The 15519-nt window shown below is 44.5% G+C and overlaps 1 protein-coding gene across 3 annotated transcripts in view; it reads right to left on the bottom strand.

Moving 5' to 3' along the window:
• Positions 1-856: 856 nt before the first annotated feature.
• Positions 857-15519, bottom strand: part of LOC147610374 (Ran-binding protein in the microtubule-organising centre protein) — a 46265-nt gene continuing 31602 nt past the window's right edge. For all 3 annotated transcript variants that reach the window (XM_086786010.1, XM_086786013.1, XM_086786011.1), the window contains 2 exons: positions 1543-1869; positions 857-1458 (listed from right to left, as the gene is read on the bottom strand). In XM_086786010.1, the coding sequence (XP_086642136.1) occupies positions 1366-1458; positions 1543-1869 (420 nt within the window). In that variant the 3' untranslated portion in view covers positions 857-1365. The remainder of the gene's footprint in view (positions 1459-1542; positions 1870-15519) is intronic.

The raw sequence follows: 15519 nt of genomic DNA, 5'->3' as shown, positions 1-15519 counted from the left end.
CAGCAAAACATTTTCGTGTGTACGTTTTTGTAGCTTGTATTTTTTTTTTAAATTTTAGCTGCGATAAACTGGAGGCTCGCAGTACAACAAACTGGAGGCTCGCAGTACAACATCTGTCTAATTTTACAACATTTTTTTAATTTACTGAGTATTATAATTTTTAAAATTTTAGTATGTTGTGGTTTTGTCATGCAGTGGGGTCATTACTAATAATATAATTTAATATTTAAATTTGCCCAAGGTTATTACTAAGGTTTCACCCCTTAGTGTGCCTGAGGTTTATATGAAAAAATAAAAAACGAGCACCCTCAAAAAAAAAAAGAGAGTCTTAGAGTGAATAAATAATAAGCAATATATGTCTTATTCTTCAGAACGAATGCACAAGGCCTAAGCCGTGGAAAACATAATCATAAACTGCAAGCAATCAGAAAACACCGTAATATTAACCCTTATCCTTACCTCGCTTTCTTTTCCCAACGTGAGTGAAAATCTTTCCTGTGTGAAAAGTGGGATTTCATGTCACTCAAATTATATGCTTGTGGTCGACCACGCAAGGGTTGAAGAAACCTGTGGGGTGAGAGAAGCTCTTTGAATCTTGGAATGCTTCTTGCTTGGGAACGTGTAGGATATGATCTACCAGACTACATGGCTTGCGTGCTACAAAGCACACCCCGATTGAGACTACCTCCGTTTGGAAACTGCCGTTGCCCTGCATACACTGCATTTAAAAACTAGCCAAAAAGATTAAAAAAGAACGCATTTAAAAACTAGCCAAAAAGATTAAAAAAGAACGTTGGTGAATTCGCTTGTACCACAAATCTTGCCCTCGCAAGCACTTAATTAACAGAATCCCTGGTATCTCAACTATCAAAGCTTTTCTAAGTAACGGGCTGTCTCAACTATCAAAGCTTTTCCAAGCCGTGGCCAGTTCGGACAACGATTTTTGACTGGATTATCTATTAACACCAACAATTAACCCTCCTCTTCATGCTTTCCAGGGAAATTTTCCACACTACTTGGATGAATCCGCATGTGATGAGCTTGCAAAAAGGCCTTGTGCAAACAAGCTTGCGTTACCTAACAATTTCTATCTTTACAAATTTTAGGCACAACCAACAGGCAGAGCAGGGTTAGCTGTTGCAGATTAAATGTCCGGCCCATGTCAAGGCATCGGGACAGAAATCAAGTTAGGGCTAACACAACTAGAACTTTTCATGTTGTCATCTCAAAATTTATCATTTGAATCCCCTTTTTCACCTCAGCTGTAAGTGGACTTAGTGTCCTCTGCCATCAGAACACCGCAGGCATTGAAGCCTTTACAGCCAGTGTCCAAATGTTTCCACCCTTGATACATCCAAACACATATCATGACAGCACATGTTCAAACACATTTTCCACACTCCCATCATATTGTGCAAGAAGCTGTATTGCATCCCCTCTTGCAAGTGCCATCCATTCCTGCAGTGAAATTATGAGAGAGATCAAAATGAAACCGTGGTTGAATGACTCAAATCTGCTGCCAAAAAGAATATTTATATTTACCATGACTGTTAAAATTGAACTATCATCAAAAAGAGCTCCATCTCTAGATGCATCTGATTGCTGAGGCAAGCTCCCATCATTGGGTAGGGAGCTAATTTTACTTGCACCCAGTTTAGAGCTGATGGTGCTGGTTTCCGGAAAGATATTTCCGCACAAGCATCCTAAACTTGCAGATTCTGTATCCTTAAGGGCATTTATGTTTAAGATATCTGCAAAAGGATCTGCACACATCTGAAGCTTGAACCACTCACTATGCGTGTGAAGGGTTGCTTTCATTATATTCATTAGATCAGGCTCAGAAACCCCTAGGCTTGCACTTAATGCAACCTGCAAAATATATCAAAAAATGTCTTATCGAGATGGGTCATCAGAGGCATGCTCTCTCTCTCTCTCTCTCTCTCGGGTAGTAAGTGTTTCCCTTTCATGTCTTGTTGCCTTACAGTTTACTCACAGATCACACACTACTTTTGTGTAATAGATCCTTCGTGTCTTTCGTAAACATTAAAAAAACTCTCATAGACGATATATCACATGGTAGATACATTACACATGGCTAAATGGAATTGCAATGGTACTTTATAGTATGACCTAGAAAGCTTCTTACATTGACGAGGATATGGTTTTCTACATGCAACACAACGAAGCCTTGAGAGAGTTACCAAAGGTATCGGGATACATGTGGGAGTCTGCATACATAGGCCAAAATCGTACTCTGTATCATTGATGGCATAAACTCCTCCCAAAGGATTTGATGCTCCTGACAATAATACTGCTGCATAGTGGTTATAGTTTTGTTCACACTCGCGGTGTGGCTGTCTGTAACTTGGTTGAACACAATGCTAATCAATACACTTAAACACACTAAGACCAAGTTACACACAATGCTAATCAATACACTTAAATACACTAAGATTTGATGAACACTTGCTCAAATACAAGAAGTAAATTGCTGAATTGACAAGAGACACACAATGAGCCGGAAGGGCCGACCCCTCCCTCAAATAAAGTATATTGATCTTGGAAGAATCAAGTACATAGTATCATGGGCATTTCTGACCAGATTTCCATACCAATGCATATGAATACAGTATTGCAAATAAGTGGTTGTCGATGTAGACTTGCAATCCACACTACCCTCTCAAGTGCCCATGTTCCCTACCATCTGCTCGCTATTGTTCCACCAACACATGATAGCAACAATCTGCAAGAGAGCACGTAGGACAAGAGAACACTACATAGGGTATGTGATCTTGTAATCCGGTTCCTCCCTCCTACTACTTGCTTCCATATTTAAGCATAAAAGTTTATCAATAGCAAGTAGAGTCGATGACAGCGGAAGTCTTCATCACAATGGAAGTCCTTGGAGTGTTGAGATCTTCGATTTGTCGCCTTTCTTCGCAACAAAAGTCTTCAAGAGGATGAAGGGAACCTTGGGAAAGCTTCCCCTATGGTTCAACTTGAGAAAGGAGGGCTGAAATTAGGGTTTTCAGCAAAAAGACCAGAAATTACAGTAATAAAGAGCTGTTTTGCTGAATTTCAGTCATTGGGAGTGTGTAGGAGAGTGATTAGCATCCGGAAACACTCTTGGAAGCTTGAGAAACACCTTAGCAAGCTTGGAAATGGAGTTGGGAAGGAGAAAGTGCAGAAAATGCAGCCCAACAACCCTCATGAAGGAGGCGCCAATCTCTAGAGAGAGGAGTGAGGTGGTGAGTTGTCCAGTGTAGGTGGCAGGCAGGTGCTTTGTGGAGCAAGCTAGAGTGGACACATGGCTGGTTACTCCCTTTGAACAAAGGGGATAAGGTCTGGGCGGTGGACATTGGGTTATGTCCACCTCGGGACATCAGTGTGTGTGAACACCGAGCTGGTCATAATTTATAAGTGAGTTTTGGTCGCCAAAAACTTAATGAAGTGTGTACACACTCACTTATAAATTAGTGCCAACTCCTAAGGCTAGGTTTATGACCAATACGTACCACCTGTCACATGCAACATAACCATGTCAACAGACAGTTTCACACGCACGGTTCGCGGGCAGGCGTCCCCTTACCCGGAAGTACACATTGGTCAAGCAAGCATGAAAACAGCATGCAATTTCAATTGCAAGCAAGCACATAAAGATGCTATGCGATGCAACATTGGTATGGACAATCCCCGTTCATGAGACTATACCAAAATAGACGTGCTCCAGGCAAGTACACGAGGTACAAGACCCAATGGAACACCAATCCACCAAGCATTTCCAGGCATGTACACGGAGGCACAAGTCCCAACGGAAAGCCAAGTCCACAGTATCACATGAGTGGCATCAATCCCCGGCATATACAACTGCCATGGACACCAGTCCAATGTACATACATGGTAAGAAAGCACGGGTGGACCAATTGGGTGACCAAATGGTGACATCCCCCCCCCCGGCTTCTAAACAGTTGTCCGCAACTGAAAAGCATCCAAATATGTTTGAAGCACATGGGGGCAATCTCTGAAAATCTCTGAAAAACTCTTCATCGACCCATTAAGCATCAATGGGAAGATAGTTCTTAAACTTCACAAGGTAACGCCTCACAACTTTGCCTGCAACAAGCTTGCGTCCCTTGTGATACACAATCTGCTCTAGCTGCAAGATCTCCTCAAGCTCATCCACTTCTGGTGGATCCTCAATGACCGTCTCACTGGGCTCCGGCCCTACATACTTGCGAAGGAGACTCACATGAAAAGCATTGTGTATGTGCTAATGACTAGGTAATGCCAATCTGAAAGCCACTTCATTGATCTTCTCGATCACTCGAAAAGGCCCATAGTACCTGGTTGCAAGCTTAGGATATGCACCCTCTTTGCTAGGCCTCTTTGCAAGTCTTGCTTTCTCAAATTTCAGCAATACCCAATCATTCTCTTTAACATCCAATTGCCTTCTATGCTTGTCGGCAGCCTTTTTATGCTTGTCTTGTGACCTTGCAATGGCTATCCGCACCTGAGCAAAAGCAATATTCAAGTCTCTTACATACTCATCAGCTGCAAATATCTCATGCTTTGTGCAAAGGATGGGTGGCAAAACCACCTTACCATAAACAATCTCAAACGGGGCCTTTCCCGTAGATGCATGCACCGTGTTGTATGCAAATTCCACAAGCGGTAAGTACTTCTCCCAAGAAGACTTCTGATCCGCCACATAACATTTCAAGAGATCCAACACGGCTGAATTTGCAGCCTCACTTTGCCCATCCGTTTGAGGGTGATAAGCTGAAGAGAAGTCCAATTTGATGCCCATATTATCAAATAAGGCCTGCCAAAAGAGACTTGTAGTCCTTATCCCCCACAATGGACTTCGGTATTCCATGATGCTTGAACACTTGTGCAAGATATATTTTAACCATATGCTCAGCTTTTATGGTCTTTTTGACCGGCAAGAAGTGAGCTTGCTTGCTAAACCTGTCCACAATTGTCCAAATTGCATCATTACCCTGTTGGGTCCGTGGCAAGTCCATAATGAAATCCATTGTAATACTTTCCCATGGCTGCGTGAGAATAGGCAATGGCTGAAGCAAACCTGGTGCCTTTTGTCTATCAAATTTTACCTTTTGACAGGTGATACATGCACATACATGTGTCTCTATGTTCTTCCGCATACCTGGCCAAAAGAAATACCGCTCAATCATGTGCGTAGTAGGCATTATGCCTCTATGACCAGCATATGGAGAAGCATGGCACTCATCCAAAACCTTTTGCCTCATGTCAGACACCACACATACGTAATTATCTTTCATGAGATAACCCTCTTTGATCACATATGAGGCATGTGCATGACCAGCCATCAAATTAGCCCAAATAGTGGCAAAATCAGCATCCGTATGATACAAATCATGCATGGAAGACAAGTCCCCATGAGAGGCAACCGAGATAGCTGCTACATACGGCTTTCGTGACAATGCATTGGCCACTATATTCTTCTTTTCTGGGGTATGCAAGATCTGAAAATGAAACATAGAGAGGAAATTGGCCATCCTCATATGCTTCTCTGACAACTTAGTTTGGGTAAGAAAATACCTCAAACTCTGGTGATCTGTCTTCACAGTGAAATCAACCCCAAGAAGGTAATGTTTCCATATAGTAAGTGCATGAATTACAACCAAGAGCTCTTTCTCATAAATGCCAAGAGATAGCTCTCCATCATGCAATCTACGGCTCTCATAAGCCACGGCATGTCTCTCTTGATTAAGGACAGCTTCTATGCAATTTCCAAATGCATCACATTCCACACTAAAAGGCTTTTGCAAAACCGGAATGATCAACACTGGACCATGAGTAGTTGCATCTTTCAATTTGAGGAATGTATCCCTCTACATTAGTCCATTTGAACACGGCCTTCTTTTTTGTCAAATCATGCAAAGGAGAAACAATGCATGCAAAGTGCCAAATGAACCTGCGGTAGTAAGAGCATAATCCAAGAAAACTACGGATCTCATGCACCAAACTCAATTCGGGCCAATTCCAAATTGCATCAATCTTTGTAGGATCTATCCGCATTCCATCTTTGGACACAATATGCGCAAGATAATGTATCTCTGACAAGAAGAACTCATTGTTCTTTGCATTTATGAAGAGTTTATGCTTACAGAGTTCTTCAAAAACAATGGCCAAATGAGCTTTATGCTCTTCTTCGGTCTTCAAGAAGACTAGGATGTAATCAAAGAAGACACCTGTAAATTTTTTATACCCACGGAATATACGATCCATCATTCTATTGAATGTTGCCGGGACATTTGTAAGACCAAAAGGCATAATAAGATACTCATAAAGCCCAAATGCTGTCCTGAAAGCAGTTTTGTGTACATCCTCAAGCACTACACGCACTTGATGATACCCACTCTTGAGATCAATTTGGCTAAAGCATGCCGATCCATCCAACTTGTCAAGGATGTCATCTATGTGTGGAATCGAAAACCGATTCTTGATGGTAAGCTTATTCAAAGCTCTATAATCCACACACATACGAAAGAATCCATCCTTCTTTTGAACCAAGAGGACGGGTGAACAATATGGGGAAGAGCTTGGCTGAACCCAAGAAGCTCATTCACCTGCTTCATGATCTCCTCTTTTTGGGATGCACTTACACGATATGCTGACCTATTAGGTGGTGAGCTACCCGGCACAAGATCGATGCGATGATCTTCCGGTCGTACGGGTGGCAACTCATTTGGTAACTCATCAGCAAAACAATCATTGTGCTCTTGCAAAAATTTCAGCCTACCATTACATGTACATTATTTTTCTCAACATGATCTCGTACAAAAATCAAGTACGCAAAAACAATCTTTTTCATTACTTTCTTAATTTGTACATGAGATACAAGGGGAATGGTATCACCCTCTTCACCAGCATCAATTACATGCTCTCGGCCTTTCTGCATGAAGGTGATCCTGTTGGTCTTCTAAGCCTTGCACGGATCAATACGTGTATGCCAAGGCTTTCCAAGCAATACATCACAACCATTCAAAGGCGCCACAAGAAAATCCTCATGATCCACATAGCCTTGAATGTGTATGTGCAACTTGCCAAAAAATGGCATGACCTCATGACCTCGGTGAGAGCTTCTCTGTGAGCCACCAATGGGCAGCAGTGCCTTTCATGAACATGCTTACATGCCCGATCATGGATTTCTGAGTGAAATCCTCATCACTGAAAGCAATATCAAACTGGGCAATAAAAGCAAGTGCCTTTGATGCATCATATTCCCCATGATACGTGTCAAACGTCACAGATTTGTCTCCGGCTTTGAAGTCACGAGACTTTGATGCATATGCCTACATCTCAACATGTTTTCCCCCATGTTTGTCCATTGGGACAACCCCTGTGACTGGCATCATTTTAGGACCAAAAGGTGATGCATAAGGCATAGATACATGTGCCCTGTAAGCATGAGGCATGGCTGGACCCTCAACATGCATTGATACATTTTCAGCCATAGCATCTCCCTCACGAGCACACTCGAAGGCATGAGTGGCATGAGAGAGACCTAGAATACCTGCACCAACAGAAAATTGCAGCCCATGTTGCATGTGTTTTGCATGCACATTTTCAGCCGGCAATGGCATTTGACATACATTTTGACCACTGCCATAAACATTGTATCCTTCACGGGCTACATAAGGTGTTCCTGTATGGCGTGAAGTCACTGATTGTTCCTCTCCCGTAGCATGGAGATTCATCCTCTTAGACATAGTTCTTGTTCGGACACCTGTGGGGATTCCAAGACATGTGGGATGGTTTCCTTTTCTGCATACGCATCCTCAATCCATATAAGATTCAGCTTTCTTGGCCTTCAAACGGTTATGTACCAATGGATCCTCGCGACGGTAGAGGTTCAATTCTTCTTGTTGTGTATGGAGAAGAGCTTGCATACGAGTAAGTTCAGTCCTCAAGACTATGGACTCTTCTTCCTGCATCTTCTCTTTGCCATGGGACGGCTGTCCCACATATTCATGTTCCCTATTGTGTACCACATGAGTTTGCTCATCCTGTAAAGCATTGGAAGCATGCATTTCATTGTCCCTGCCTCTTGTGTTAGCATCTCCAACATTCATTGTATGGCTATCCATAATGTTCTAAGTGTAGAGACAGCTAGTGTTCACGGTGATCGTCTCTCACGATAAAAGTGAAAGAGAACCGTATGCTCTGATACCAATGTAACTTGGTTGAACACAATGCTAATCAATACACTTAAATACACTAAAATTTGATGGACACTTGCTCAAATACAAGAAGTAAATTGCTGAATTGACAATAGACACGTAATGAGCTGGAACGGCTGACCCCTCCCTCAAATAAAGTATATTGATCTTGGGAGAATCAAGTACATAGTATCATGGGCATTCCTGACCAGATTTCCATACCAATGCTTATGAATACAGTATTTCAAACAAGTGGTTGTCAATGTAGACTTGCAATCCACACTACCCTCTCAAGTGCCCATGTTCCCTACCATCTGCTCTCTATTGTTCCACCAACACATGGTAGCAACAATCTGCAAGAGAGCACATAGGACAAGAAAACACTACACATGGTATGTGATCTTGTAATCCGGTTCCTCCCTCCTACTACTTGCTTCCATATTTAAGCATAAAAGCTTCTCAATAGCAAGTAGAGTTGATGACAGCGAAAGTCTTCACGATGGAAGTCCTTGGAGTGTTGAGATCTTTGATTTGTCGCCTTTCTTTGTGACAAAAGTCTTCAAGAGGATGAAGGGAACCTTGGGAAAGCTTCCCCTATGGTTCAACTTGAGAAAGGAGGGCTGAAATTAGGGTTTTCAGCAAAAAGACCAGAAATTACAGCAATAAAGAGAGCGGTTTTGCTGAATTTCAGTCATTGGGAGTGTATAGGAGAGTGATTAGCATCCGGAAACACTCTTAGAAGCTTGAGAAACACCTTAGCAAGCTTGGAAATGGAGTTGGGAAGGAGAAAGTGCAGAAAATGCAGCCCACCAGCCCTCATGGAGGAGGCGGCAATCTCTAGAGAGAGGAGGAGGAGTGAGGTGGTGAGTTGTCCAGTGTAGGTGGCAGGCAGGTGCTTTGTGGAGCAAGCTAGAGTGGACACATGGCTAGTTACTCCCTTTGTACAAAGGGGATAAGGTCTGGGCGGTGGACATTGGGTTATGTCCACCTCGGGACATCAATGTGTGAACGCTGAGCTGGTCAGAATTTATAAGTGAGTTTTGGTCGCCCAAAACTTAATGAAGTGCATACACACTCACTTATAAATTAGTGCTAACTCCTAAGGCTAGGTTTATGACCAATACTTACCACCTGTCACATGCCACATAACCATGTCAGCACAGTTTCACACGCACGGTTCGCGGGCGGGCATCCCCTTACCCGGAACTACACATTGGTCAAGCAAGCATGAAAACAGCATGCAATTTCAATTGCAAGCAAGCACATAAAGATGCAATGTAATGCAGCATTGGTATTGACAATCCCCGTTCATGAGACTATACCAAAATAGACGTGCTCCAGGCAAGTACACGAGGTACCAGACCCAATGGAATACCAATCCGCAAAGCATTTCCGGGCATGTACACGGAGGCACAAGTCCCAACGGAAAGCCAAGTCCATAGTATCACATGAGTGGCATCAATCCCCGGCATATACAACTGCCATGGATACCAGTCCAATGTACATACATGATAAGAAAGCACGCGTGGACCAATTGGGTGGCCAAATGGTGACACTATTAACTTTGTTCCAACTCATAGCACTCGAGTGAACTTTGGATCTGTGTCCTAGACGATCCTCTTTGAAAGTCCATGTAAGTGGAACACCTCCCGCCACACCACAGGGGGAGGATGACACACTGGTCTATTTCTCTCTACAGGAAGGATGGTATTTGGAGAGAGAAGACGTGCAAGAGGATATCACTGAGGCCCCGGTGTAAGAGTTGTTGGAAGAGCAGGGTAGCACTTTTATATTGATACCCCCTAGGGATGAACACAGATGCTTGGAGATGCAAGGAAATTCCTATCCGCATCAATCTAAATACCCTTAAGTCCCATAGCTACCGGAGATCTAGGTTGGTATCCGTACATCAACATAAACGGACTGTATCCAATGGCTGCATGCTTAGCACTGTTATGGGAAAACTCAACCATCAAGATGTACCTCTCCCAGTCTGAGAGACGTATGCACGAAGCATATCCTCCAAAACCTAATTCACCCTCTCCATTAGCCTGTTAGACTGAAGATGATCAAAGGAACTTAAACTCACTTGGTCTCCAATTTTTGGAAGACTAGCTGCCAGAAGTGTCCAATAAACTTAGAGTCCCTATCACTCACTATGTCACAAGATAAACCATATAACCTGAAAAGCTGCTCAACAAATTGTTGTGCTTATTCAAGAGATGTTACTGTTTTCATTGTCGGTAAAAATCTTGCCATCTTTGTCAATCTCTCTACCACCACCCCAATAGCATCATGCCCTTTGCAAGTGCGTAGTAAACTGGTGATACTCTCCCATTTACTATAAGGGATATCTAGAGGATGTAGCACTCCTCCAACCCTAAGGCGCTCAACAGTGTTCACCTAACATTGGTTGCACTTTACCACATAGTTCTGGACTTATGCCCTTACCTTGGGCCAATAAAACATATGTTTTGCCAAATCATAGGTTCGTTGTACACCCAGATGACCTGCTATAGGAGCGCTATGACTGTCGTAAAGGATCCTCCTCCTAATCTCAGCACTATCCGGCATGCAACTCTATTGTTTCAGAACAACACCCCCCCTCCCCCCCTTTCCGAATAAGATACTGACCTCCAACCACTTTGACGGGTGGAATGGAATAATGGAGCTCCATACCTCAACCTATTGCCAAAACCGCCCAAAATATATATTGGTCTCACGTAGCCCTCTCAGGGAATCGATTATAAAGGTCAGACTCAATCTCGATGAAACTCAAAAGATTTACCTCCCCAATTTGACTCAAGCATCTGCAATCCTATTCAATCTATACCAAATTTGCATATCAAAATCCTACATCAACTCTGCCCACTGCGCCTTCTTCCCCCTCAACTTGAGTCTATAACAGAAATACTTGATGGACTCAGGTTGGTCAAGACCACAAATCTGGATCCGTACAAGTAATGTCTCCAAATTTTAAATGTATGAATAACCGCGAATAACTCTTTCTCCTGAGTATGCCATCTCACCTAGGTATTATCGAGCTTCTTGCTTTCAAAAGCCACAAGTCGGGGTGTCTATTCTTGATTGAAGCTTTGTTCAACATTTTATAGTTGACACACATCCTCCAAGTTCCGTCTTTTTTATACGTCAAAAGCACTAGAGGTTCCCAAGGGAATTTACTCTAGTAAACTGTCCCACCCTAAGATATTCCGACAATTGTCTTGCAATCTAGTCCTCCTCCAACTGGCTCATCCTGTAAGGTGAAATATTCACAAGTCGAGATCTTGGAATCAACTCAATCCTGAGGTCAACCGACCACATGGGTGATAAACCATGAGGTAACTCTGCATGGAAAACATCAGCGAGCTCTACTTTAATGCTTTCTAACTCTCATGTCTCCCAAGCATCTCACTCACTCAATTTAAAAATCAGAAGTATCATCACAAAAGAGGATCAAGAAAAAATTGGAACACTCCATAATCAAAATACGAACTCTGTATAATATTATGAAGTTCTGCAGAGTTTACAAGAGAAGAGGGTGGGACTCCAAAATCACCCTTGAGACTAGCTAGAGCATCTTCCAATAAAAAAGACAATGTATGATCCTTCCAGATTACATAGACATTATGGTTATGAAACCATTCTTTACCTATAATAATGTCTACCCTATCTAGATTCATTAACAAAAAATCTAGTCTATCCGAATAACTTTGAATAGATATAGGTGACTGGGTCACACATATGTCCATGCCTCGCCGCCAGGCTCACATGGTAGACATGATCACATGGCCGGGTCACCACTCCCAATTTCAGCACCAATTTGGCATTAATAAAATTGTGAGTGCTACCGAGATCAAAAAGGATGTGTGCAGTTTTCCCCAACACTTATCCATACATACATATGAGATCGTTGTTACAATCTATTTTTCTGCTGCAACCACTTCTCCCTCACTGCCGGCACCCTTTATGATGAGTTGTACTTGCTATACCAACCATACCAGATGCCCTAATTTCTGTACCAACCCATGTACTTGTTGTACCAGCAGACGGTACTTGGCCGGTGTGTAAATTATAAAAAGTTAAATAAAGTTACGATTAAGAATAGCTATCCACTTTCGTCATTCTTGAGATTCGTTGTCTTTCTTAAAAAGTCAGTGAAGGGTTATTCAAATCCGATTGTTCCTTTCACGAACCTTCTTAGAGGATGAGACAAAAGTCCAATAGCCCTATTACCTCGAATGAGAGGCTTGACGAGGCTCTTCGTACTCTCAAGGTGAACGAAGCACCTATTTTGGCCTTACCGGATCTTGGCAAACCATTTGTAGTTGAGACTGCTGCCACTGATTATGCGACAAGGGTTGCTTTGTTCGAGGGGGATTGACCTGTGGCATTAGAAAGCTAGAAGCTTGATGATGGCCAGGTCAGGTGGCATACTCCAGAAAGAATTGTATGCCGTTATAGTATATACACGCACTGAAAATCTGGAGACATTATTTGTATGGATCCAACTTTGTTGTCTTGACTAACCATGAGTCGATCAAGTGCATTTGTGATAGACCTAAGTAGAGAGGAAGGCACAATGGGCAGAGCTTATGCACGACTTTGATATGGAGATTTAGTATAGGAAGGGTAGCTTGAACCGAGTTGCACGTGCTTTGAGTCGGATTGGAGAGGTAAATCTTTTGAGTTTCACCAAGATTAGTGTTGACTTGAATGATTCCTTGCAAGGACTAATCTTGGTGAATCTTTAGAGTTTCATCGAGATTAGTATTGACTTGTATGATTCCTTGAGAGGATTGTGTCAAACCGATGGGCATTGTAGCCACCCTCACTGCCAGGAGTCAGGCACCCAAGACCGGGCACTCCCAAGGTCAGGCACCCCAAGGTCATGAACCCCCAAGATCGGGCACCCCCAAGTTCGTGAACCTCAAGGCCACCCACCAATCACACAAGGTGGGAATCTCCGGTGGCCCCCCTCCCCAAATTTGGCTACCCACTTGACCGACGGAAGCGGTGCTCATCTACTTGTGCTCGGTGCCTCTCACCTACTCCAACGGCATCTGTGAGTGACCACTTTTAGCACTTGGCTCGTGATAGCCCAAGGGGCCACTCCCACTTTATATAGAGAGACTCTGGTATACTGAGAGGGGATCCCCATGCAATACATGTTTTTGTGCTGTCCCAACTCTTGCCTACTTCCGCCTAGTGTGGTGTGCATGTCGCTCTTGTGTGTATTCCGTTCTTGAGTTTGTGTGAGTGCGTAGTGGAGTGGGCCAGAGTGGTTGCCATTTCCCTAGCCCGTGCCGATTCCTGAGGGTATACTGCCCTAGAGAGGACCCTAGTGATCTTTAGTGTGCTGACATGTCGGGCAACCGAGTCCGCTACAGGTACACTAAGAATTTGGCGATCCTGTTGGGGACTCTTGTGAGTCGGGAGTTCCCAAAATTCTGAGTTTGTGGTAGTTCATCATCTCTACATGCCCAATACACGTTCTCGGGTGAGCTCTAGTTCTATCAGTCCCACCAAGAGTCCCCTCTCTATCAAGAGCTACACCCGCAAACGATCGGTCAACTTTGTGCCCCCCAGAAGCCCCCCTGCTCCTCTACCTCTAAGTTGGAGAACGTGCGCTTGATGTTCGAACGTGACAACAGTTCCTCCTCTTGGGTCATGACCGCACTCCCCCCAAGAGTGCCCACGGAGAAAGTACTACTCTTTCTATAAGAAAGGCGATCACAAGGATAAGGATTGCTACTACTTGAAGGGCTTCCATGAATTGCATCACCAGCAACAGTTTCCTCTGCCAGCTACCCCCGCATCTTTCACCCCAGCACCCACACCTGTCTACCAGCCCACCAGTCCCGCATACACCCACACACCCTCAACCCCTAACCCTTACCTTCTACCCCTCATGTCCACCCCACCATCTCCTACACCTGCCACCCTTGCGGTCGCTCCTGCACAAAACCAGCCTCCCCACCCACCCGCTCCTCGTAACCGTCCCATCTTATGCTACCGTTGTGGTGGGGAGTATGGTCACTACCAAGGTCAATGTCCTCTTCCAGAAGGGACACCCCATGCCGTCACTGACCCGAGGCCTTGGATCACTACACCTGGGTCTGCCCAAAGCAACGAGCTGGTGCTTCCACTGACTTGACCTTCCAAGCGCCAGCTGCCACTCACTTGGTCTCTATGGGAAGTGCTGGAGACACCCCTCCTTGGTGCCAGTTCACCCATCCTTCACCTTGGGTACACCCTCATCTCATGTGGAGCACCCCACCACAGGTGTGGTCACCCGTGCTCAAAAGAGGGCCCTTGGAGCACTAGAACGATCAACGGAGCAAGGTGAAGTCCCCACCAACATCTCTCATAATGTGGTGGACCACGCCTTTCTGCAAACTCACACAGATCTTCAGGAGGCGCCACCCATGTTCACTCACGGAGGGCGAGCCGATGTGACTCCCCACCCCACACCTTCAACAGCTTCCATGGCCAACCTAGTCAAGGAGAGCAAGGTGGAGATGTCACTCTTACCAACTACTCCAATTTAGCCCCCTTGCCCGCATGCAATTGGATCTGCTCCTGCAACAACTTGAGGAGGGGTCAAAGATTCCAGGTGGTGAGCCACGGATTCAAGCTGACCTTCAAGCAGCCAAATGTCTGGGTATCACTCATGCAATCAGCGCCCTCACCGATTTCAAAAGCCCTCGCCTCACAGTGCAAATCAATGGAATCCCTCTCTCTGGCACCATTGTGGATGGCAGATCCAGAGTCAACCTAACGCCATAGTTCACTCTCAAAGCCACTGGTCTGCAACTCACCTGACCAGCCAATTTCCATGTCCGGATGGCAGACCAACACGATGTGACACCTCTCCATCTTCTCTCTAGATGTGGTCATCCGTCTTCCCGAGGTCAAAGAAGCATACTCCTTACTGATTGGCCACCCATGGTTGCGAGGTGCCGACATGCTCCACGACTGGGGTTCTGATAGGTTGTGGATACCTCAGACCCAAGGCCAAAAAGAACTCAAGCTTGAAGTAGGCCCAGACCAAGCCATGTGGGGTGCCCCACACCAATGGAGGAAGGCATAGTGCCCTATGGGGAAGACTCAGAGCTGCCAAGGATCTCTCATGCTGCATGGTGAACATCACGGAGGTTCATGAAGCTACCACCCCTCAGGAACCCACAATTGAGCACTTTGAGGTGATTAGCCTAGCCTTGGAGAGCCCATCACTGATAGGAGGCGTGGCAAGCACTCCACCTACCCTAAGTCTGAACCCTCGGCCACCACAAAGGGATCCGTCATGACG

This window comes from Cibotium barometz, chromosome 49 (genome assembly GCF_041138505.1).
Source record: "Cibotium barometz isolate CiBa-2024 chromosome 49, ASM4113850v1, whole genome shotgun sequence".
In the NCBI taxonomy this organism is placed as follows: Eukaryota; Viridiplantae; Streptophyta; class Polypodiopsida; order Cyatheales; family Cibotiaceae; genus Cibotium; species Cibotium barometz.
This window is presented reverse-complemented; position numbering and strand designations above follow the sequence as displayed.